The sequence below is a fragment of the Lepisma saccharinum genome, chromosome 17, assembly GCF_977018435.1.
Source record: "Lepisma saccharinum chromosome 17, izLepSacc3.1, whole genome shotgun sequence".
NCBI lineage: Eukaryota > Metazoa > Arthropoda > Insecta > Zygentoma > Lepismatidae > Lepisma > Lepisma saccharinum.
Window position 1 is genome coordinate 9,011,139 of NC_139245.1, and position 26,806 is coordinate 9,037,944.

A 26,806-nucleotide genomic window follows, 5' to 3' on the forward strand; every position below is an offset into this window, starting at 1 on the left:
TTATCTTCTGGAATGTTGTGCACATAAAATGTTTCAATAATGTTAACACTAGTTCAGCCTCCTATTCAAGAACATTACCACTCGCGCTTTCCAGTGAAAGAATAATCTAACAAATAGTCTGATTCGTGGAGCTTCCTTCGATAGTGCTTTGTTGCGCATCTTCCAAATGCTGACAAATCTTGAAACTGTGCTCAGGCTTGCTGCGTGGCAACACTGAAAGCGCAAGAAAAGTTTACATGTAATATCAATAAACAGGGTTATCTGTCAAGAGTTCTAGAACATTCTCTGCCTTGCCTTGATAATTATTTCTCTTGTTAAATCATCATCGTAATATTTTAATCCACTCACAAGCCAAAAAACCTCATTTTATCTAGTGTAAACTGCAAAACTTCCTGCATATGTGCCTGGATATGATTGAAGGTCCAACCTGTGAGAAATAGTATACAACATAACTGGCATTATTTGTTCCTCATATGTTTAGTCTGGGAATGGGAATGCTCTATTTGGGGTTATGTTATTAGCAAAACAGAAACAAACTGAAACGATAGGTAACATTCTTAGGTTTCATAGTAGCACACCAAGCATGCCATTTACAGCAAATTTTTGGCAATTGCCACAAATTAATCTTTAAGCTACAAATTAATCAAATAAAATCCAGACAATAAAAATTACAAAAAATACATTTATTTTCATCACATCTCATCTTGATGTGTAAAAAGGTTAACACACAGGACTACATTTTAAATCACACACTAAATGATGTATATGTGGTGCGTATGATTTGACATGTTCAATATGAAGAATCTCAGTTTTATAATGACAATTATGAAGTTCTTTTAAAATATGGCAAAAAGAATGGCTTATGTGAAGAGCCCATCTTTTCCAAACTGAGCATTTGCAATGCAAAGGATCACTTGTATATTTTGGTAGAAAGGTATCGCTAGTCATACCAAAAGAATTTGTATTCATCACATCAATGTCACTATTAAAATATGATGCATGAACATAATCACTTCCTGATGTTTGTTCTAAAGTAGCAAGTATATTGCTACATATACGACAATCATTCGGTGACCGCTCTTGAATTGAATCCACGCTTAGCTCTGTATTTCTTGTTCCTTGGTTTGTAATTCTGTCACTAACATTGTCATGAATGTGTAATATACCACCAGAGTCTTTCTTTAGAGCTTCACATGCAATCTTCCAACCTGGCTGACTGGTAGGCAAAAGTCCCAATATTACTCTATCTGCCACATTCCTGGGGCATACCTAAAAAGAATAAGATGATGCAAAATGAAGAATGACATGGAACTTTTACACCTAATATTTCTTGAATTTTCTGCCAGTTTAAAGTAAAACTTATACTTAGCACATTCAAAGCATATTTTCTTGAGGTGGACCTGGCAAGGCATTTTCCTCCAAGCAATGCCTAATATCTGGTCTTCCCTGCGATGAACATGTGCCATTTACATATATGAAAATAAATACCTGAAGAAGTGAAGCGTAGCTTCGCGAAACGTCGTCTACAAGGAGTGTTACGACTATTATACTCACTCACGTATTTTTATACTTTTTATACTGTGAGTAAACGCACAAATTGCCGAATGTATATGCAATACATATCTTCAAAAAGAATTGTAATTATCAGTTCTACAATTATAAATAGAATGTATGTACGTTCAATGAAATAAAACAACAGACTTGAAATATGCAAATTTTTCACCTGACAGTCCTTGCTGAGGAGAGGAGGGGAGGATTTCACTCCAGCAGCCCCTTCCAAACGTCCATCCCTTTAGCAATAAGAAGCAATATGTAAATTATCACGTTTCTCAATCCAAATGTATGTTTGGGGTATTGTCAAATACAAAGTTTGTACATTTTCCCTTGGAATGAATGTTTTTTGTTTGCATCACACCTTAAACACAAGTTTGGGTGAAAATTTACCCAATGATATTTCATAATGGTTGCTACTAGATGACAACTCTTTATGCTTGCGCTTTTAGATACTCTCAAGAGATTCATTGCTAAGTAAGCTTCCTTGAAGAAAGGAATATTTCACGTTTAGTATTTTCTCTGCTTGATGTTGGTGGGTGAATATTCACCCATCCCAGTAATAATAACCAAGAAAAAACATCCTGGTGTTTAAGGGTTAGAAATTTGCATTCCCTAAGGCAATGTAGCTGCAAAAATAGAAGGCACAGGTTCAGCTATTTTCTTGCACAACCATTCCAATCTCATTATTAAAATGCCATACATGTCTGGGAGTATTGAAATAAAGACTTATCCCAATTTGAAAATTAATAATAAAAACATCACTCACCTGTTAATTGAAATAACTTCAGCTGTAACCTTTTACTTTCACATATTAACTTGAACTATATCATAGGCATAATGTGGTAGAAGCAAGGGAGGGGGTGAGTGGGTGACTCACAACCCCTCCAATTTTCCAGGTTTATTAAAATTTACAAGTTAGGGGCATTATTTTTTAACCTTCTGGAACATGAGGTCCATGTCCTGAAGATTTACGCTAGAAGTTAAACAGCTATTCTACACATCCCCCCCTCCCTCAATCAAATCAGCATGAATTATTGGAATATTGCCTATTGAAAGGTACACACACTACTTATTTCAATATGATTAAGTATATTTTTTAGTTTAGGCACGCAATTAAGTATACTTCTTCATATACCTTCTTTAACCATCGACTTTTACATCCATCATACAATCATGATCATGCATTCAGTATCTCATGCAACATACCTCTCGGTTGTCACCAGCATATATTTTGCATTTCTGGTCAACTTTGTTGTCTTGCAAGTTCTTCCTGCAAACATAAAATACATTTAAACTATGCCAGATCAAGAATACTGGTTTACAATCTATCAATTAAATCATTCTTCTTTTTTACTACTACTAACATAGCCATTCTACATATGACAATGCATCTTACAGAGGCAGTTGATTAATATTGTAGGAACTTAAATGTATCAATTTAGAAGGGATTCTTGAAACCTAAATAATGTTCTAAACTAATAGAAGTACGGTACCAGATATTGTCTTATGATTTGTGTCAGAAAATATATTTTATTTAATATTATAAATTCTAATTACATATTCACAATCTAATCTTTGTATCAACAGACACAATGGAGTTGAAAGAAGAAATATTAATAAACAATCAGCCATATTGGATCTGATTCATAACAATATGCAATTCAATGCACTAGTTTCTTCTTTCCCTGTGTATCTGATGTTACAAATAAAAAAAGTTTGTGAAATGTAACCAAAAGGAATGAGTTAGAATGTGATGTTTATAATATTAAATAATAAATGAAGCACATATACAAAATTTAATTATTAATAACAACTAGTTTGAATCAGTTTCCAAATTCAAGTACTTAAGAGTAATACTAACAAATCAAAATTATATTAAAGAGGAAAAGCAGACTTCATTCAGGAAATGTGTGTTACTTTTTTTTTCATGAACATTTATCTTCTCGTATAATATCCAAGAAACTAAAAGTTAAAATATACAAAATAGTAATTTTTGCATGTAGTATCATATGGATGCGTTGGAAGAAATTAAGATATATTTGTATTATAAAGACAAGGACGAGGAGATGAATTACAAATGTTGTTAGAACTTCCTGTCCTTTTTGCTAGAATCATTGCTTGGTTACATATTTGCATATTTATTAAATTTTTATTTCTCTTGTAGTCTACGGTTATTACAAGCATAAAAACACAGTTTTTCATTGTGACGTTTCAGAAGAACCACGTTCCCTTCATCAGACATTTATTTTTAGTTTGATTAAAGGATACAGTTATAACAGTGGTTAATGTTTTTTAAAGAAACAAACAAAAAAAATCAGTTGTATAATGGATGTTGTCAATGTTACATTGTTGTAATATAGCTACCTAACTGTGAAAACAAGCAGTCTGTTTTATTTCTATTTCAGATAAAAAAATTTGAGCACATTATTTTTTATTTAAAAATTAAGAATCTCAAATATCAGGCAATTCAAAATCATCATTGCTTTCACAGAGTTTCTTGATGTTTTCCGCTACATTAAATTTTAAAGGTGGTGGCTTTACTCCACTTGTGAAAAAGAAAACTCCATAGTGGATCATGTCACCATTTTCATTATTTAATTTATTCCAGTGTTCTTCTTCTATGGATTTTTTCTTTTTCACAAGTGGAGTAAGCCACCACCTTTAAAATTTAATGTAGCGGAAAACATCAAGAAACTCTGTGAAAGCAATGATGATTTTGAATTGCCTGATATTTGAGATTCTTAATTTTTAAATAAAAAAATAATGTGCTCAAATTTTTTTATCTGAAATAGAAATAAAACAGACTGCTTTTTTTTCTGTTAAGTTGCTATATTACAACAATGTAACATTGACAACATCCATTGTACAACTGATTTTTTTGTTTTTTTCTTTAAAAAAAATTAACCATTGTTATAACTGTATCCTTTAATCAAACTAAAAATAAATGTCTGATGAAGGGAACGTGGTTCTCCTGAAACGTCACAATGAAAAACTGTTTTTATGCTTGTAATGACCGTAGACTACAAGAGAAATAATTCTACAATGCAAGCAAAGCGTACATACAAGAAAAATTATTAAATTCTTATCTACTATATAGATTTCATGACTTTGTTACTATTTGTAAAAGCTTGAAAGAAATGTTGGAATGAAGTTTAGGGTTAAATAAACTTTTGTTAAAAGTGAAATTTGGTGTGTTCAGATCATTACTTACAATGAAAACTTCATAATAGTAAGTTCATACTTCCTTTCCCTGTGCGTATGTTATGTAAGCTGTATTATATACTGTTGACAGTACAAGAACTCTCAACTGTATTCACAAAGGCTGTTTGAAGTGGGCACTAGATGAGGCCCAAAACTTCCAACAGCCTATCGTGTTATACAGAATACAATGAGAACATTCAGATAAAAAGGTAAAGTGCTCTTCTGTGCTTAGCATCACACCATGAAGGCGTATAGGGGGTGTGGGGGTAACAGGTGGACATATTAAAATGCAAGCCTCGGGTTCTATTTTTGGTGCATGAAAGTTTTATGTTAAAATACTCATGTACACAGACTTTTACGTAATTTTTCAAGTCTAATGTGGAATTATAAATCCCTTACGAGAAGACTATTAGTATTAAACTATGATTCGGTATCTTGACACGCACATCAGTGGCAGGAATTATGCAGTTATTCTCCTTTCTTACAGCATCCAATTTATTCCTTGATGAATGGAGATCACACCAAAATAAGAATGTTTGTATAGTAGTAGAACATTTGTTATAACTAGGGCCCGGGACATTGTTATAATATATTTTTTATTTGGCATCGGATCGAATACTGGGGTATTTATTCAATTTTCTCATAATAAGACTTATTTCTGTTTAATTTTGTAATTGTCTTGCACATAATCGGTTATTTTATAATTTATTCTTCGTACCTTTAGCACAGCAGATACATTATATTACCAATGGCAGGATAAGGAAATTACGGACAAAGAAATGAAAAGAAGGTGCTGTCTTTTGTTACCAATTAGTACAGAACAATAATACCCCCCCTTTTTTTATCCTGCCAACAAATGATAGCCGTGCAAACATTACTGAGAAAAAAATATTCTCTGCCATTGTTGTGCGAGCGAGCAAGAGAATCAACGTGAACAAGTTTCAATTCTTCTCATTTCATTAACTTGTTTTCGCTTCTCACAACAATCAGTCAAAAGTTAAAATAACATTCGGTACAGCCCCTACTCTATAGGCAATTGAGTACGGGAGTTTCAAGATCATTTGTCGTTTGAGCTATGCATGAATCAGTGTGTATACTCTGTCCCGGCTATCTCTGGAGCAGAACGACAACAAATCTCTGCGCAAATAATGATGCAAGAGATTGGAAACAACCCTCCGTATAAGGAAATCTTTTTTTTTACATTGTCTCTGCCTTGTGTATTCTTTCTTAGCACAACCTACACTCTCCTTTATACACGTTCTTATCCTGTTCCCATTCTAGTGTACGTACCTTAATGCACTGACAGATGAGGGATTCCACTCACATGCATGCACTACTGCAGCCTTGGAACCAACAAGTATTGGCAATGTAAAATATCCTATACCAGCATATAAATCCACTACTACTTCCCCTTTGCAGTTCATGGAGCCCATTCGATGCCGTTCAGAAACATTACCTCTTGAAAACATACACTGTCTTATGTCCCATGTGTACCTGCAAGCAAAGATGTTACTTTGGACATACTTCATTGAGATTCTGGATGGCTTAACGTAATAAAGATCACTGCAAAACACAGAAGAAAACAAACTTGCAAGAAAATGCTGTCTGTCGTTATTTTACCATGTGCATGTAATGAACATCAAAACAGAACCTTATGTGAGAATAAGTAGAATTGTTGTAGAATTATTATACCTTAAATTTCAACTACTAATTGCATACATCATTTGTTATATGCATGTATGAGATAGCACTTTTCTTACAATTCTTTGAACAATTTATTTTACCAATTAATAACTTAATGTATATTTCTTTATTTTATTGGTAAACTTTTATCCTGAAATTTGAAGGAATTTTTGAGGCTCAAATTATCCATATAATATTGTCTCTATATTGCTAGAGTGCGCGTCAAATCTCCTGCATATGGCGATAGCCAATAGCAGCGGACTGCAGCGGTGCCATGTCGAGATCTCACACGAGAGACAGCGTGGTTGAGCGAAACGCATTGTCACGGAGAGCACGGAACATTAGATACGAAGGAATTTTACCCTTGACGTAACAATGTCACACTCTTCTTGTTTCCCTGTACTTGAAGCCTAATTGTTTCAATATTCTCAAAGTGGAAGTTGTAGAGCTTTTGTAAGATATTTTGTCCCGTAAAGAGTACGTTATATTTTTGGCAGTAGGAAATTCGCCACGATCGTAAAATTCTACGAACTACGTCTTTTTCAAAGTCATCTAAGTTTGTTGTTCTTTTCGGTACGTTAATGTACTTTGTAGGTGATTGAAACATTTGAGCAGGCCCCGATCCACATTGTTTTGCCCCAGAAGATATCCGAGAAACGGTTGCTTGATTCACACCACACGCTTGAGCTGTTAGAGCCTGGCACTTCTTAAAGTCAATTTTACTTCTCTCTTCTTCATTCGAACATTTTTTTTAAAAAAATTGTACACCTGAAAAATCACCCGTCGTGCCTGGATTCGTATAACACTGTATTTTTTGTCCCTTCTCTCGCTAACACTACCACTTGGTTCACTCAACGACATGCTGCACACACCCACTAAACACACGGAAAAAACGAACAGTGACGGAATCCTCTTCGTCAACTTCTTCTTCTATCATCACTGGGAACGTACGTGTCCTGTTCCCTTCGCTAATCGGAAAGTTTCGGAATGCAACAGGAACGAAGGGAGAGTAAAAACGATACAATGCAAATACGTTTATAATAACATTGCTTTTACAGAGCGAACGGTATGTGCTACAATACCGCTTGTTTTTCGTACATACTTGCAAATTCATTATCTTTCCATCTGTCGAACTACTGACACTTGAAATAATCTATTTATATCCGAGCGCCAGGTACACGATTGAGTAGCGAGGTGAAACAGGTTCTGAACTAGGCAACGCCGCACGTCCGTGATTCGCTGGCGCTGTTCAGCCGTTGAAGGCCATATGCAGGAGATTTGACGCGCACTCTAGCACATGTTTTGATTTGCTACAAATTTGCCTAGAAACTGAAGAAAAAAGATTCAAAATCCTAAATTGCCCACACTCATAAATGTACGTACTTGTATTATGACTAAAAGGAATGTTTCTCCTTATACATTTGAGAAGTTCATACATAAAACTTAATTGTGGTGACTCCATCTTTCATTTTAAATTCTGTTTTTTGCTGTTAAAGTATGGGTCAACTAAGTAATTGTTCAAAAGTCCCATCTATTTCTAAGGTGCAATTTTTACTTCTGTGAAGTTCCTATTAATTACCAGAATCATAACATTATTTTATTTATTCATGAAAGATTACCCATTACAATAACACACACAGGGTGACTGCAGAAAGTTTTTAACCACATTGGGAGGATTATATTTTTCTCTTTATTTATATATTTCAAGTTTCAGATACAGCACTTGTAATAGCCATTTTACACAAACTGTAATAGATAAACAAAAACAAGTCGAGATGGTTTTAGGTAAAAACAAGAAAAGTAAACATAAACAAGAAAACAAACAAAAGGTCTACAGATGCATTTCTAGTGATGATCGGAAAGTACTTTATGGGGAGAAAATGTCAAGCAGCCTGTGGAACAGAGAACGCTCTATAAGAGAAAGCCTGGTGGTAGGGTTGTGGAACAATTGAACATTTCGAGTCAATCAAGAGAGCACTCTGAAGTTGAATTCTGTTAGTAAAAATTCGGAGTGATGATTTTATAGAAACATTTTAAGTTGGCCAGATTGCGTCGGGTCTGCAGTAATTGAATGTTCAAAGTTGTCAGGATGTCAGGTTTCTGAAGATGGCGCAGAGATGAAACACAGACAATGGGAGAAGTCAAACATGGGGAAAATATGCCACATAGGAAGAATTCAATTGGTGGAAGAAGGGTTACCATGAAAAGATTCTCAAAATGAATGAAGTAGAAGTTATAGAAATGTGCTATTTGAATTGAAAACCTGCAAAAGAAGAACGGAAGCATAAAAGCCAATATTTATATGTGAATAAAAATAAGTACCTAATTCCATTATCACAGTGATGAACAACCGAAGAATTTCCCCATACTAGATTCACATCTGGGGTCCTGAAATCATCTGCATGAACTGCACCTTTTAAAGCAACTCGTTTGACATTCAAATTCCTGCAAATTACTTCCCACACATCATCACCTGCAGGAAAGAAGAATGTAGGTTAGACATTTCATTAGGTTTGCTCCCCATAGAGTAACCAGGACTGTACTGCGGGCAGCAAAGATAATATAATAGGCAAACTGTCCACAACTATATTTATTCACTCAATTTTATACATTGTGGGGTTCAAGAAATAAACAAAAATGTAGATAAGAGGGCAAACGCTGATCCAGTAGAAGTACAATTCCATTCCTTAAAAACATATAGGTGCTAAAGAAAAAGTGCAATGTACAATTTGCTAATTATTATCCAGTGGTAAAAACTGTTTAAGTGGAAAAGTTGAAAAAAATCACTTATTTCTTGTCTTATGTACATAATTATCAAAATTTATATAGTGGACAATAATAGTTACATAGTGTAATGACGTGATATGGTGAGGAACACAAAAATAGACAGAGTGTACCAGTGGCGTGCCCAGGATTTTCGAAAGGGAGGGGTTATGTATACTTTTTCTTGGTAGTCAGTCCTCATTTTGTCATATTTTCCTATCTTTGACGTTCTTTCTTTTAGGAATACTGAGCGTAAAGGGGGGGGGGGTTATAACCCCCAACAACCCCCCCCCCCTTGGGCACACCACTGGAGTGTACATACAGAGAGGAAGAGAAGAGGGAGAGGAATTTCTTTCCATGGGTTTTCTGTTGGTTTTTTTCCAATTTGAGGAGACTGAAATCTCCTTCTTTCCACATAGTGGCGTACTTTGATCCCGCAACCTCACTATCCTTATGTATCCTCTTCTGGCACTATACCAGCCATTGCCCCTATCCCAGTATTTGTGCTCCAAGTGGTTACAGGCTAGTTTCAACCACTTTGTGCAGGAACAGAAACCCTCAAGAAACTGTGACAGTGGGCTGAAGTGCATAAAAAGCCACGATTGATTTCTCTTTTGACATCCTTTTTGAAGCACAGCATTTTATCATTGATTTGGTTTACTTTACTTTGCTTTTCTGCCACTTTTGGCTAATCGCAAATTGCAACACAGCTCATGATAAGAGTCTTACAACACACAGGTTAATTGTGACAAAGATGATAAGAGGATTAACAAAAGACATGTGTACATCAATGCCTCACCTTGCATTTGAATCTACTGCACTGTACGGAGTTTAGTAACCTTTCCAGTTGAAGGTCTCACAATGAATGTTCATTACAGGTGTACAATAGTCAATTTGTTGTTATATGTAAACCTCTGTCTTTCTCTCTCTTTCACTGTATGTACATACTTACATTGGTAATACTTTGCTTGTTGATGCTATGAGCTGTCAAAAAATGATAATTTTCATATCATATGTATGGATCCATGCATTCATGGATGCCACTCATATTTTCTGTTGAGAAACAGAATTATATTTAGTATGCTAGGAACACACTGTGCAACTGACCAATGCAAGGGTCATCCTCTGAAGTACGAATAAGTCTGGACAGAATTTTCCCAACTCCTCTTCACTATAAAAACATGAGACAGGATATGCTACATGTGTATCAATAGTACCAATCATGGACACTAATACATGCATGATTTAAGGAGAATGGGTTACAGTGGAACCCCAATTTTACATTTTCTTCATTAGACGTTCAATTTCCTCAATTTTACATTTTCCCAGTTTTTCAACTTTCCCCTGAAAAAAGTTAAAATTGATGTTCCACTGTATTTCTACAACCATGCAAAGTTACATTGAAAATTGGCAGATACTCTGTGGGGAAAAAATAACAATATTGCCACCTTACAGAGAAAAAAAAAAAACTGGAAAATTGCTCCTATAGTGGAACCACAAACAAAGAAACCTGCACAGACTCGCGACTCCTGTGCACTGTACTCCCGCGAGGAGGGGAGAGGAAGAGTGGACCATGCTTCCTTACGGCCCGAGCTGAAGGGAAGAAGGGAAAGCTGCACGGGGACTATGACAATAAATATAATACATTGTCATAACTACATTTGAAAATGGTTAGGCTAAGTCCAAAGTTCCACATTTGTGCAATATTTATAATAATTTAGTCATAAGATTGCTCAAAATTTTATTCAAATAATACAATTAAATGTCTGAAATTACTACTTAAACCTATTCCATTAAATATGATGTTTAAAAAAGCCAATTTGTATATCATGACAAAATTATCAAATTGTGAAATATTCTGAATATTGTGAATATTCATATTCATAACAGTTATTTTTGACTGACAAAATGAAAAACAAATATTTTAAATCATATGTGTTCTTTCTGACAAGAAAGATATGATACTTTCAAATTTATAATTAAATTTATTGAAATTATGTACATTTGCATTGGCATCAAGGTTTATATACAAAGGTCAACTCTTTAAAATTGTTCAATGTATAATATGATGTCATACTTGGTATTTTGTATCAACATTCAAAAAATGGTATATTGTGATATACATAGTAAAATAGCTGTAACAGAGCAAATATGTACATTTACTAAACAAACATTCAAGGTGTTAAGCAGTTATGGACAAAAATATAAAACAAAAACAATTGAAGATAACTCATACTAAAAAATCTGGCTTCAACTAGTTGCTCTAATACTAGTTGTCTGTGACTTTAGTGGGAATCTCAGGATGGAAAAAAGATAAGTACAGATTGAGCATTATGGAATGGTGATTTATTTGTACAATAATTGTTGCTTTTAAAGCATTAAACTGGACAATGTTATAATAACTTGGATGTTTAAGTTATATAGAAGCCTTTATGACGAACTGTCATAAGGTGTTCTGGAAACATGAGTTTCGTGTGTGTGTTGCTGGGTAAAGTAGCCCAACTCAGGTCCTAAGACGATGAACTCGTCTAGTGCAGAGAATTCACGATAGGTGGAATGCCTATGCAATATGAAAACTTTGTTGCTTTAATACTTACGCGAAGAATCGCTAGATGGCTCTGACCGTTGTGCGCATTTGAATTGTAAATTCCTTTGTTTGAGATCCGATTTTCTCGCGGTTTCCTTATGCACAAGGACATTTTGATGTGTCGGTCACTGCACGCATGGGCAATTCGCAGTTATGGCGCAAAATAATAAAATATACAGCGTTTTGGTCTAGATGCCATTGGTTAATTAACAGCAAAAAGTTTATCTTAATAAGCATTACAATGGGTTCTTTAACGCACACACATATTTGATAACGTGTGAGTTCTAAATCATGTAAATTGTTGTTTGGTAAAGACAATCGTGCTCTGCGAAAAAGAATGGTAGATATCGATAGGGGTGCGTGGTGATCGAAAAGGACTTCCGGGAGAAGAAAATGGAATGAACAGAGTTATGTCACGACAGTGGAGGAAAGGAGAATGGTTTCAGTGCTTTCGGGAGGAATCTGACATCTGCAGTTAGGATAAAACGGCAGATAATAGCATGAAGTGAAAAGCACAACGCAGAAAAAAGCGTTGTCAATGAATCGAGCTCTCGGTTACGAGAGAGTGAAGGAGTGGACTCGTGCGTGCTGGATTCTTCGTTCCCGACACACCAGGTGAGGAAATTAAATTATCTTAAGTGACTTTGAGAGGAAGAAAATTCTTGAAAATCGTGTTTACTACGTTTAAGCAAAGTGTGTTTAAGAGATAGCTATCTCGCGTGTGTTGGATCTTACGGGAAACGGTACTAGTACACGCCACAGACCATGCGTTATTTACAAAATGGCCATCGACGCCATGTCTGAAAAGGGCTCTGTGCACACGTAAAACGATCTATTTTCGTGCAAGAAACGCATAGCACTTGCCAAAATAAACGAGGAGCATGGTCCAAGATTGGTTCTATGTCAAATTAGGAAGTAATTAGGACTTTTGTAATTCCTTATATAGCATTAAAGGTGCATGCTAAATGCATGGTAATTTTTCGATCACATATCGACAGTTATTTCACGTCTCCTAACTTAATGAGGACAGATTGTTGATGCTTTCATACTCAGGAAATATGTGTTAAATTCAATTCAATAAATAAGTTTACTGTTTCTTGTGTTCATATTTACGTACTACAGCATTTTCTTCCATTTGTATTTGGTTGTTAATGTAAATGTTTAAATGAATAATTCTTCTCTTACAGAAGGGGGGAATTTCGCATGTGTAAATTGGGTTAATACCGTTGCTATGGAAAGTGGTTATTGTTAGTTGTAAATGATTTGAAATCCTATTTGAAATCTGAAGGTATAAAATTTCAATCTCCAGCGATCTGCATGCGTCACCAGCGTTACCAGGCAAAGTTTATCAATACAAATAATTCGAACTAATGACATATTGAACGTTTCAGGATCGTTGAGACTCAGTTATTGAGTCGTTGTTGTCTGGTCTAAATTAATAAATTGAACGAATGTCATGTAGCTCGTCGCAAGATTACGAGGACTCAAGTGCAGAGGGCTGCGGTATTGAATTTCTTGTTGGGTTTCAAGTAGGTTAATCTTTAGTTGGTTAATTGCTGTGGTTAAAGCTAATATTAATAATGGCAACAGAGCAGGAACCGGTCACATTAGATTCCTTGTTCGCCTTTATTAAACAAAGTCAGGAAAGGAACAAGGAATGCACTGAGTCACTCAAATCAGAACTCAAATCAGAACTCAATGAAAGCAATCAGTTGCTCAAATCAGAACTCAGAGACAGCAATCAGTTGCTCAAATCAGAACTCAATGAAAGCAATCAGTTGCTCAAATCAGAACTCAATGAAAGCAATCAGTTGCTCAAAACAGAACTCGCAGCTCATACAAGTAAGGTAGTGGGTAAACTGCAGTCTGATCTGGAGGGCACCAGTAAATGCATATTGGAGCTGCAGCAAGATGTTATTAAAACAAGTGAGGGTCTGCACGATCTCACGTTTTCAGTATCACAGTACAGGGCTGAGTTGGTAGAAAAAAGGCATGAGTCTTTGACAAAGGAGTTTGATTTGTCAGGGAGTAAAGTTGAACTGATGAATGGTGTTGTAACTTCTTCTGTGGTCACCAATTGCATGTGTACTTCACATTCGGTCGAACATGACCACTGCACAGGCACTCTGACTTCCTGGTCAGAAAGTGATGCACAGACTACCAGCGAAATGAACCGAAACAGAACGTTAGAGCAAAAACACCACAAGGGTAATAAAGGAAAATATTTGATAAGCGAGGAGTGGTCTTTTGGGGTGTCGGGTAACAGAGACGAGTCTTTCCCTGTCAGCTTTTGCACAAAAGATGCATGTTTCCCAAAACCGAGCTTGCAATTTTCTTTATTGGGTGTTGGTTCTAAACAAAGTGGTTCTTCAGGTTCATCTTCGTTGAGTAAGCGTGTCCACACGGTGCAAGTTGATACAGGGTGTCCGGAAAGTAAGGTGGATTCTCAGTGTCTACACTCAAATTCAGTATCATCTCAGAATAAATCTATCCTGTCTGTTGTGTCTGTTGGGGAAAATAGTATTGACTTACCTTTAGTGTCCATAGTTCAAGATCATTCGGTACACAACGTAGTCATACCAGTAGTTGGTTATCCATTGCAGACTGTTGTGAGGAATTCAGTAATCGAACCCAGAAGTTGCATTAGGTGTGGTCCTATGCGTGTTCTTATGCCCAAAAGAATTGCCAGTATGGCATGTGTCGTTTCTTTCATGAAATTAGGCACTGGTTATTCAGTCAGATATGGGAGGCGCATCAGAGTTAAAATGAAGTCACCTACTGACTCACTTCCCAAGAAAACTTTGGTAGTAAGTCGAACTATTGCTGGAGGAAGAGTATCTCTCCATCCAAGCCATATTAGGAAGAGAAGAATAAAAAGGTCTCCTCGGAAAAGTACCAGCACAAAAGTTTTGGGGGAAATTTTGAGTATTTGTCTTCTCTTGGCTTTGTCTCTTTGGTACAGGGTTAGAATGATCTGGCATCGCACTCATGTCAGAAGAAAATGGCATGGGATGCATATGGTTGAGTATGATTGCTCAAAGATGAAGCCTGTTGAGATCATCGGCGCGATCATCACTCTTTAATCATTGATAGTAACTTCGCTTTGTACAAAATGTAAATATTAAAGATAATATATTTAATTTGACGGATTTAATAACGAATGTGTCTTTGGGTAGTTTAAAATAAATATTTGAATATAATTGTCATTTGAATACTAACTTGTGTTTATTTTGAAACGTCAGTTCAGTTGGGGTCTAGTGTCAAGTTTATAGCTCAGGAAAGATATCTGATGGACAGTCTGGTGCGGGAAATTTGAAATGGGAGCATTTAACAAGTCAAGCAGCCTCACTATCATTTTGGAGCCAACAGCTTTTAAGTGAGCAGTATCATTTTTAATTAGTTGTTACATGTGCATGCAAGTTTCATTGTAAAATTGTGTGCGAATTTCTCGGGTAGAATCGTGTTGATTGGCGTTCTAAAGAAACACAAGGGAACATCAGGGACACTAGATGTTGTATTTGTTCGTCCTTGGGAAAATACGTCTCCACACATAGGAAATGTGAGAACGATAAAGTGTTGAGGGGACATTTGCCATTAGTATAGGCTTAGTCCTGACACAAGTTCGTCTGGAGTCTGTATTTTGGAGAGTTTAAGTAACGACATTCAATAGGTTTGCTTTCTCTGTATACATGACATGGTGATGGTAGGGGGTATCTGAGATATGCCACCCGATGGTAACCAGTATTCAAGCGGGAACAAATTAATTTCAATTAATCTTGCATGGCAGCATAAAATTATAAGTCATATAAAACGTATCTTTGGTTTACTCAAGGGGAGTATCCTGGTTCGGTTCCAGTATAAATAACAAAAATGTTAGTGGTACATTTGGTGGCAGTGATTGCGCACCATGTATTTACGGTGTTGTCGACATCTGTTTGATTTAGCTTCTGGTTTTAGTGAATTCTCCTTGCACAGTCGCAATTAAGGTTGCTGAGTTTGTCCAAACATCGAATTGTGTTTGTAAGATAAACATATTTCTGGCTATCTGACACACCAAATTTTGAGTTTTATGGGATCTATTTTGAATGTAGATATTGTGTAAAAGAAATTTAACATGTTAAAGGGTTCTGGGATGTTTCAACTGGTTAGCGAAGTATATTCCCAATTATGCCATGGTGGCATACCCGGTGGTTAATAGCAATGCTAATACCATTGTGAATAAATTGTCAAAAGTGTACTTTGTTCATTTGGGAATTCCTCAGAGGATAGTTTCTGATAATGGGCCACAATTTAAGTCGAACATTTTTCAGAATGCAATGAAAACATGGGGGGTACAACTTGTTTACACTCCGGTGTACCATCCGAGCTCAAATTGGGTAGAGCGCTATCATTCGGAGTTGAACCGTTTGATGAGAATACTCTGTAATTCCAATCATAACAAATGGCCGGAAAGAGTACCTGAAGCTCTGCACCTTCTGAATGGCTCCATTTCGTCACAAACAGGATATTCTCCAATGGAGTTGAGATTAAACATGACAAAGAGTTTGACCGATATACCGACTCTGGGGGTCGATGCTAACAATGTCACTTGGAATGACAAGCTAGTTATGGCGAATTTGTCTAGCCTCAGTAAAAGGCAAAATAAATTGAAGCAACAAAATGCTAAGATGGATGTGAAACCTGTAGTGGGAGAGGGTATGCTAGTCTTCGTTAAGAATCAGATCTTAAGTGGCACCGGAGATAAGGTGATAAGGAAATATTGTGACCTCTTTGTCGGCCCTTATCTTTGTGTTAAGAACAGTAAAGATTCCACGCTTTCATTGATAGATTGTGTGACAGGAGAAAAATTGGATCACCAGTCGATAGAAAATTGTAAAGTTTGGAAATGTTCAGAGGACAAGGTAAAAATGTGGGTGAAGAGATTACTAGATTTGAATTTGGAAGGTGTGGATGAAATGTTACAGACGATGGGGTTTAGCTGTGAATCAGACGTTGTAGTTAAGGACAGTGTAAATAAAGATGGGGTAGGGGAAGTGCAAGGTTAAATTTTCTCGTATGGGTAAAGTGAGATTGAGCCTGCGGCGGGCGAGTTGACCAAGTAGGTGAAATTTCTGCGGCGTACTAGCATGCGAGATGAGCCTGAAATCTTCCTGATTGCTCCAAAATAAGGTGTAACGTTTACAATAGTTTTTAGCTCAGATAGAATGAATCCAGAAGCAAAATAAAAAGTTGTTTAGGTAGTTCCATGGGGGCTATGTTTAGTTTGCGGGTGAGGGCAGGTATGATGCGGTAAAGGTCAAGTTAGGTTATGCTTGCGGCGGGCTAATAGTCAAGTAAGTATAATGTTGCGGTGGGCCTAGGCATTTATTTGTTTCCTGCTCCAACCAAAAATTTACAAGCCACTATGTTCTGCAAGACGCCAAAACACATGCGGGGTTCCTTCTTTCTGGAGAATGATGGAGTCACCAGAGTTGGTGATCCGGGATGTTTCATATTGTAAACAATAAAGTAATATGTCTGTATATATAAAATATGTATATTAGTGAATATGTAGAATATGAATGTTTATTTGATGTAAGTCTAACTTTAGTATTGTATCAAAAGTATTGTGTGAGGGTTCAGCCCTATGTTGGGCGCCATTTATGACGAACTGTCATAAGGTGTTCTGGAAACATGAGTTTCGTGTGTGTGTTGCTGGGTAAAGTAGCCCAACTCAGGTCCTAAGACGATGAACTCGTCTAGTGCAGAGAATTCACGATAGGTGGAATGCCTATGCAATATGAAAACTTTGTTGCTTTAATACTTACGCGAAGAATCGCTAGATGGCTCTGACCGTTGTGCGCATTTGAATTGTAAATTCCTTTGTTTGAGATCCGATTTTCTCGCGGTTTCCTTATGCACAAGGACATTTTGATGTGTCGGTCACTGCACGCATGGGCAATTCGCAGTTATGGCGCAAAATAATAAAATATACAGCGTTTTGGTCTAGATGCCATTGGTTAATTAACAGCAAAAAGTTTATCTTAATAAGCATTACAATGGGTTCTTTAACGCACACACATATTTGATAACGTGTGAGTTCTAAATCATGTAAATTGTTGTTTGGTAAAGACAATCGTGCTCTGCGAAAAAGAATGGTAGATATCGATAGGGGTGCGTGGTGATCGAAAAGGACTTCCGGGAGAAGAAAATGGAATGAACAGAGTTATGTCACGACAGTGGAGGAAAGGAGAATGGTTTCAGTGCTTTCGGGAGGAATCTGACATCTGCAGTTAGGATAAAACGGCAGATAATAGCATGAAGTGAAAAGCACAACGCAGAAAAAAGCGTTGTCAATGAATCGAGCTCTCGGTTACGAGAGAGTGAAGGAGTGGACTCGTGCGTGCTGGATTCTTCGTTCCCGACACACCAGGTGAGGAAATTAAATTATCTTAAGTGACTTTGAGAGGAAGAAAATTCTTGAAAATCGTGTTTACTACGTTTAAGCAAAGTGTGTTTAAGAGATAGCTATCTCGCGTGTGTTGGATCTTACGGGAAACGGTACTAGTACACGCCACAGACCATGCGTTATTTACAAAATGGCCATCGACGCCATGTCTGAAAAGGGCTCTGTGCACACGTAAAACGATCTATTTTCGTGCAAGAAACGCATAGCACTTGCCAAAATAAACGAGGAGCATGGTCCAAGATTGGTTCTATGTCAAATTAGGAAGTAATTAGGACTTTTGTAATTCCTTATATAGCATTAAAGGTGCATGCTAAATGCATGGTAATTTTTCGATCACATATCGACAGTTATTTCATGTCTCCTAACTTAATGAGGACAGATTGTTGATGCTTTCATACTCAGGAAATATGTGTTAAATTCAATTCAATAAATAAGTTTACTGTTTCTTGTGTTCATATTTACGTACTACAGCATTTTCTTCCATTTGTATTTGGTTGTTAATGTAAATGTTTAAATGAATAATTCTTCTCTTACAGAAGGGGGGAATTTCGCATGTGTAAATTGGGTTAATACCGTTGCTATGGAAAGTGGTTATTGTTAGTTGTAAATGATTTGAAATCCTATTTGAAATCTGAAGGTATAAAATTTCAATCTCCAGCGATCTGCATGCGTCACCAGCGTTACCAGGCAAAGTTTATCAATACAAATAATTCGAACTAATGACATATTGAACGTTTCAGGATCGTTGAGACTCAGTTATTGAGTCGTTGTTGTCTGGTCTAAATTAATAAATTGAACGAATGTCATGTAGCTCGTCGCACCTTTTATGACTCGAATGAACTTTGAATATGATATAATCTTATAAAGATTCGAAAGTTGTGGAATGACACTGATATGTATAATAGATGCCATTTTGAATTGGATGCAGTGAATAGGTATCTGTTTTCATCTTCCTTAACGAGCAGGCTTGTAAATGTTACAGTTCCTCAAATGAGTGGTTGAAGGAAGGTCGCATAGAGTGACACTTATATGTTCTACGTTTGGAGGTGATTTGATCAGATGATGAATTTCGAAAACTGAAGCTCAGAATTGTAGATACAAAGACTTGCTTTATCCTGGAAGGAGATAACAAAGATATATTTTTTTATGTATAGCATTTATATCTTATAAATGTTCTTGTAAATATATGCATAATTTGATGCTATTGTAATTTTTGTTGTTTCTAGTTTTTATTTTTATTTTTATCAATATAATAATTATAAAGTTATCAGTATATGTAAATTTAAATTTCCTTTTCAATATAGCACCATAGCTACCTATTGTGCTGATACTGAGTTTGAATTATACTGACAAAGTCGTTATATATTTAAGATTATGAGACGTCAGGTGATTAGTTGAAAAGGTTCAAGCTTATAATAATCTTTGTATTGTTTTGCTTCTTGTTCTGGTTTCTGAGGTTAGGTGTTTTTACCTTTAAATATGTCAGATCCAAAGGGTGATTTCTGCTTGGCAGATGTTATGGCTGCTCTCAATGCTATCAAGGATGGCCAAACAGAGCTCAAAGCTAATCAGGAGGATCTCAAAGCTAATCAGGAAAAGTCTGATGCTCAATCGATAGAGCTGAATGCTAGCCAGATGGTGCTTAAATCTGGGCTGACAACTCTTCAGCAATCTTCTGATGCTCAATTAAAAGAAATTAGAATTGATCTTGTTCAATATAAGAAGGAGTGTTTGATAAGAACAGAGAAAGTGGAATCTCATATAAAAGCATTATCCATGAAAGTGGATACTGATATTTCTGCAGTATCCTATGTTGTGGAACAAAAGATGGAAAATTTGGGTAAGCAGGTTGGTGCTGTACAAGAAGCACATGCAGATTTGGCAGAGCGACTGCATGTTGACATGAGACACATGCAAAAGGAATGGTGTGAAACTAAACAGCATTTAGCAAATACTTTGTCCTCTCTTTCAAGTTTACCTAAACCTTCAGTGTGTGATGGTGCTTCTTCTCCACAAATTCAACCTAATCAAGAAATGAATTCTGATCAATTTCAGTACAAAGTGCTTCATAATGAAGAGGATGGTTCAGCAGGAAATATGCCTAATGAACTTATTCAAACCATGCAAGGACTTGTGACAAGTGATTGCAAATTAGTGAATAATGATATCTCTCAGGACCAGGTTCTGCAGGAACAAATAATGGGTGTAAAGCTAGAAGTTTTAACATTGGTAAAAGAAGTGTTGTCACCCATTAGTCAGTGTAGGTTAGAATCAGCTGGCAGAAGAACTCTTACAAAGAGAAAACGTGCAAAAGTTCCCACAGTAGTGAATAGTTCTGATAGTTGTGTTGATGAGGATGTAGTGCGCAGGCATGTATCTAAGGTATGTGATAAAGCCACTAATACTGAAACAGAGTCATCTGGCTCAGAAGAAAAGTTATTTGATTCTACCAATGACCGTAGAGTTACACCATCTGGTCATCGCCAAGATTATGTAAAAGGTGATTCTTGTTTGCATCATAATAAGTACATAAATAAGAGTGATGTAAATGGTCCTTCTCAAAGTGCAACTTTTGTGACTAGTACTCAATATGACAACTCTTTAGCGCACCGACAATCTTTCATAAAGCCACAAGAATTGTGCAAGTTTCCGCAGTTTGATGGAATCTCGATGGACAGTATGCCATCGGAATTTTTGGAGAAAGTTGAGGAAATGATGGATATTTACAATATCAAGGAAAAGGATTACATGCAATATATACCTAAGTTACTCAAAGACTGTGCAAAAAGTTGGTACACTCAGAATAAATCTTCCTTCAATACTTACCATGATTTTAAAAAGGCCTTTCTGTCTCACTATGAGAATTCTAGGTGGAAGAGTGTCACCTTGACTAGGATACTGAATACTCAATTTTCTAGAGCTGCTCATGGTAACTTACAGAAATTTGTAAACAAGAATTATAAATTGCTCAAATCCATCCAGCCTCATGCGGAGGAAGCACACTTGATTGCACAAGTGGCTACGCTTTTGCCATTTAAGATCAGAGAGCACTTTGTGGTAAATAATGTTGAGACATTGCAAAGAGCATTGCAAGCCATAGAGAATTTTGAATCGCTTAGAGACATCCCACTTAGGATGAGCAATTCAGAATATGGTGTGAAAAATCGAAACTTTAAAGCTAAAGTAGCTCAAGTGGCTGTGGAACAAGCATCTAGTGCAGATAAAGAGAATACATACTCTCGCAAATCAAATTACGCAAGAACTAATTTTCATAGGAACTATGACAAAACAAACCTTGGAGTTAAGAGCTACAATTGCGGAACAGATAAGATTCCCACAGTAGCTAATGGTGTTGTTTCCCAAGCGGAAAACTGATGAGGACTCATGTTGGGGGAGGTAACATGGGTGCTAATAATGTATTAAAGCCTATAAATAAGAATAGATTTGCCTATAATAGAAACACAATGGAAACAGACATTCTAACTCCTATACTTGACAATAATCAATTAGTAGGAGATAGCATGATGCTTAGACTTTCACAAAATATCTTAGGTGATCCTGTGAAGGTGGAAAAGGATGGTACACGGCACATTGGATTATGTGTTTCAGGTCAAACAATAGATCAGCTAAGACAAAGAATGGAATCTTATAATAAGTTATCAGACCAGGTAATGTTAATGATTGGCACGAATGATCTACTGAAACGGAGAAATGATGATGATATCAAACAAAGCTTTAACAGACTGATACAGGTCATGAAAAATAAGACAAGGAATATAATTGTACTTACCTTACCACCAATTCCGAAAGTTATGCATTCTAGAGGGGATCCAGAATGGGTCAGATGGCAAAGGTACAATTCTCACCTGTTATCTCTTCAAGATGAGGATAAGGTCAAAGTGCTAAATATTGCTCCTCTTTTCTTTGATGATGATGACAAGATAAATGAAACTCTGTATGAACAGTACATTGGTCCTCGTATACAAAATCATCTGGATATGATTCATTGGAATCGTGCGGGCATGTGCAAGTTGTTGCAATTTTTATATAGTATGAGTGTCATCCGAAATATGCAGTTGCCTGTCAAAAGTGTGCATAATACTTTTAAGACTGAAGTGTCAGTTCATGCAACAAGATTGGACACTTAAATCAGGGAAGATCTCATGTTCCTGAAAATCAAAAAAACTAGTCAATTCCCTTTGCCTTGAGGCAGGTGACAGAGGGTATGCTATAAACCCTACCATAGCAGTTGTTAATGTTGGGGATTGGGAAAAAGGCTTAGAAACTGAAGATCAAAATTACATGAAAGAAAATTACAGACCAATCAATAATGTTCCTAATGGTTCAAATACTGCAAAAATTTGGGTTAATATACTAGATCATAAACATTTGGCTCTATGTGATAGTGGAGCAGAAATTAGTTTGCTTTCCTATCAGGTATGGAAAAATATCTCTTCTACAGCCAGTAGGCCAAGATTATTGAGTACTAAAAACATTAGACTAGTGGATTTTACAGGCTCTAAAAAGAACAAAGTTTTAGGTTTAACTAGGCTTATGATTGTTATCGGTTTGCAAAGTTTGTTGGTACAATTTTTAGTGGTTCAGAATCTGCAGGTGGATATGATCTTGGGCTTAGATGTTCTATATGCATTGCAAGGTACCTTAGATTTCTCTAAGAAGGCACTTGTATGTGATAATGATAAATATGATGTACTTGCCCGTTTCGTTCCATTGGAAAATACTGTAGATGTGGATCATTATTATGAATGTTCTTTTGTGTCAAGTTCTGAGGATAATAAGGTGGGTGATGAAACAATATTAAAAATTTCTGGTCAGTTGGATCAAACTGAGATGTTGTCGGTAGTTGAAAAACAGAAATTTTTAAATATATTGTATAAATATAAAAAATTGTTTTCCATTAAACCAGGTTTATGTCAAAATTATGTGCACACAATGGAACTGGATACAGACAAACCCGTGGTAGGTCGAAACTATCCTATTCCATTTGCATACCGGGATGAAGTTAGAGAACAGATCAACACCATGTTGGAATGGGACGTGATTGAATTGTCCAACTCCGAATACTTATCCCCTCTATTGGTTGTACCTAAGCCAGGTGGAGGGATAAGAATGTGTGTTGATCTAAAAGGGATAAATAAGCATGTAAAGTTGATGCAAATTCATCCCGTAAAAATAGATGAGTTATTAGTACAGTTTCAAGGTTGTAATTATTTCTCATCTATAGATTTGGGTAATGCCTTTTGGCAAATTGCTTTGGATGAACAAAGTAGAAAATATACAGCATTTTCATTCGAAGGCATGTTATATCAATTTAAACGTGTTGTATTTGGATCAGTGAATGGCACCGCTGTCTTTGTAGATGCAATGAATAGAGTTTTGGCTGATTGTAAGGATTTTGTAGTGGTGTATGTGGATGATATCATTATAAGATCCAAAGACTTTGATTCTCATCTGACACATGTTGAAAGTGTATTTAATTGTCTACTGAAAGCAGGCATGACCCTTAAAATAGAGAAATGTAAATTTTGCTGCAGGGAGATAAAGTTTTTGGGTCACATCATTACCCCAGAAGGGTATCATAAAGATCCAGTTTTTGTCAAGTCTATAATAGAGTTACCGGAACCTAGCTCAATTAAACAATTGCAAAAAATATTAGGTTCCTTAAATTGGATTAGTAAATACATAAAAAATTATGCAATGTTTGCCCAACCCATGTATGAGCTTCTCAAAGCTAAACAAAAATGGTGTTGGAATAAAGAGGCATCTGAAGCATTTCAGCTTTTGAAGGAAAAAATTGCTGAACAAGTAATGCTTGCATTTCCCGATTTTGAACATAATTTCTTTGTTCAAACTGATGCTTCGATTATTGGAGTAGCGGGTTATTGTTTCCAGATCATAGAAGGAGGGTTCAAGCCTCTTGGATTTGTCAGCAGGTTGTTAAAAGATTATGAGAAATCTTATACATCTAGTGAAATGGAGGTGTTGGCGATCCTATATACTATAGACAAATTTGCTTCTATACTAAAAGGGAGGCATTTTGTCATTATTACAGATCATAAAGCCCTCACGTGGTTGGAAACTGCCCACACGTGGAATGCTCGTCTCACTCACTGGTTCATCCAGTTACAGATGTATTCTTTTGATGTTCAATATTGCAAAGGCAAGGAAAATGTAATCGCTGATTTGCTAAGTCGATCTTTTCCTTGGCAGTTGGACATGCATTATCATGTCAACTACTCCGAGTTGGAAATAATGCTGCAACCTTTGTGTGACTGTAAGGAACTTGCGAATGCACAGAGAAATGATATCGAATTGAATGAGATCATTTCCTATCTCTCTGGAGATGTTGATACTGATAATTCTCGCTGTAGGAATTGGCGGAAACAGTATTGTCTCAGGGAGAACATATTATGTGTCAGGGATTTTCACAGACCAGAAAAGTTAAGGATATGCTTACCTGCCTCCTTAATTGGTAATATGCTCATCAAGTTTCATGATGAGAGTGGTCATTTCGGTGCATCTCGGACAATGGCACAAATATATAGAAATTTCCGATGGAAAAACATGTTTAAAGATATAAAACAATATGTTGCTGATTGCGATACTTGTGTCAGGTCAAAGCCCAATAAACATCCTGAAAAACATTTAGTTAAAATACACCTGACCAGTAAACCTGGAAAAGTCCTTTTTGTGGATTTGCAAGGTCCATTCATCATGGGTTCTAAGCGGGAGAGATTTTTGTTGACAGTGTTGGATGCTGCAAGTCTGTACTTGTTGGCTTATCCTATTGTCAACAGTAATGCAAGTACAGTCATCAAAAAGCTTATCAATTGTTATTTTGTCCATTTGGGTATTCCTGAAAAATTGATTGCCGATAATGGACCTCAATTCAGATCTCATCAGTTTGCAGATAAAATGAAACACTTAGGCATCATGTTAGTGTTCACTCCTCCATATCATCCGTCCTCCAATATGGTTGAGAGATATCATGCAGAGCTTAATCGCTTAATGAGAGTTTTGTGTCAGGATAGTCATACCCTATGGCCTGAAAAGGTTAATGTTGCCCTTCATTGTTTAAATAATGCAATTTCATCTCAAACAGGTTATGCTCCTATAGAACTGCGATTAAATATGGAACCTAACATGAGCATATTCAATAATATCACTGAAGATGAAGTAATGTCATGGGATAATAAAATTCACATGGCACATCTAAAAAGTTTTGAGGCCAGAAGTAAGAAAACAAACCAAATCAACCAAAAACAACAAGATAAAGTTTCCATATTAGTTGGTGATTTGTTGTTTGTTAGAAACAGACATAAATATTTAGAAAATAATCCCATTAAGAAATACTGCTTCTTGTTTGAAGGACCTTATTTGTGTGTTGAGAATCATGATAATTCAACAGTTACATTGTTAGAATGCAACACTGGTAATCCTGTGAGTCAAGTGGCCATTGAACACATCAAAGTGTGGAAGTGTTCTAATGCCAAAAGGTATAAATGGCTAGAAATTTTGCAAAACTGCAACAAGTCACATGAGGAGCTAATAAAGAGATTGTTGCAAGGATGCAAGGTAGATGACATACTTGTCAGATCTTCAGAGGAAACAGATATTTCTGTAGTGAAGATGTAAGATTAAGAAAGCGTGAAGGGTTGGTTGGTTGGGAGTTTCTTATTGACTGAGTGTCAAGGGTGGTATATAAGACCTCAGTTCTTTACTTTTTCGTTCTTTGTATATTAATTTTAGCATTATGAAATTGCTTATGCGAACATGTTGTTTATTTTGTTGGTTTGAAGGACAAAAGATACTTCTTCATTCCACAACCATACCCACAAGGGTTGGTTGGTTGGGAGTTTCTTATTGACTGAGTGTCAAGGGTGGTACATAAAACCTCAGTTCTTTACTTTTTTAATTATTCATATATTAATTTTGGCATGAAATTGATTATGCTAACATGTTGTTTATTTTGTTGTTTTGAAGGACAAAAGATACTGCTTCATATCACAACCATACCCATGAGAGTTGGTTGGTTGAGTTATTCTCTTAGGCTGTTGGTTAAAGGTGGTACTGTGAGTCACAGTACTTTGTGCATGATTTTTCTTTTGTCGGCTGTTAATGTCAAAATTTTCTCACTTTTCGTGCTTCTTTCCTTGAGTTTGAAACATTAGTTCAGGTATGAAGTATTCCTCTGTAGAGTTTGCCTTAAGTTGATATTCATGATCCGACATTGGTCCTCATTCATATTTCTTGATCCTTAGTTGTGTTGAACGGTGGAAAAATTTGATATAACAAATATTCTTTGTTATTTGTATTTTGGAGTGCAAAAAATGTATAATATAATGTGATGGCATGTGCATAATAATTTTGAATGCTAAGATTTAGCTTTGGCTTGAAAAATATTTACTAGAGCACAAAGATTCCAAGAGTTGAATCGTAGGCTCAAATAGGAATGAACTTGACAAGGAGCAAAGAGATTCACGTGTTGATCCAAGCTTAAGTCAAGTAGTTGGTTCCTTTTAAAATGCTAGAATGCATTATGGTTCCAA

The 26,806-nt window shown here is 36.1% G+C and overlaps 1 protein-coding gene across 3 annotated transcripts in view; it reads right to left on the minus strand.

The window, feature by feature from the left end:
- Nucleotides 1-697: 697 nt before the first annotated feature.
- LOC146001179 (tRNA wybutosine-synthesizing protein 2 homolog) overlaps nucleotides 698-26,806 on the minus strand; it is a 46,804-nt gene continuing 20,695 nt past the window's right edge. For all 3 annotated transcript variants that reach the window (XM_083138472.1, XM_083138471.1, XM_083138473.1), the window contains 4 exons: nucleotides 8,761-8,911; nucleotides 6,046-6,249; nucleotides 2,761-2,824; nucleotides 698-1,269 (listed from right to left, as the gene is read on the minus strand). In XM_083138472.1, coding sequence (XP_082994598.1) covers nucleotides 721-1,269; nucleotides 2,761-2,824; nucleotides 6,046-6,249; nucleotides 8,761-8,911 — 968 coding nt within the window. In that variant the 3' untranslated portion in view covers nucleotides 698-720. The remainder of the gene's footprint in view (nucleotides 1,270-2,760; nucleotides 2,825-6,045; nucleotides 6,250-8,760; nucleotides 8,912-26,806) is intronic.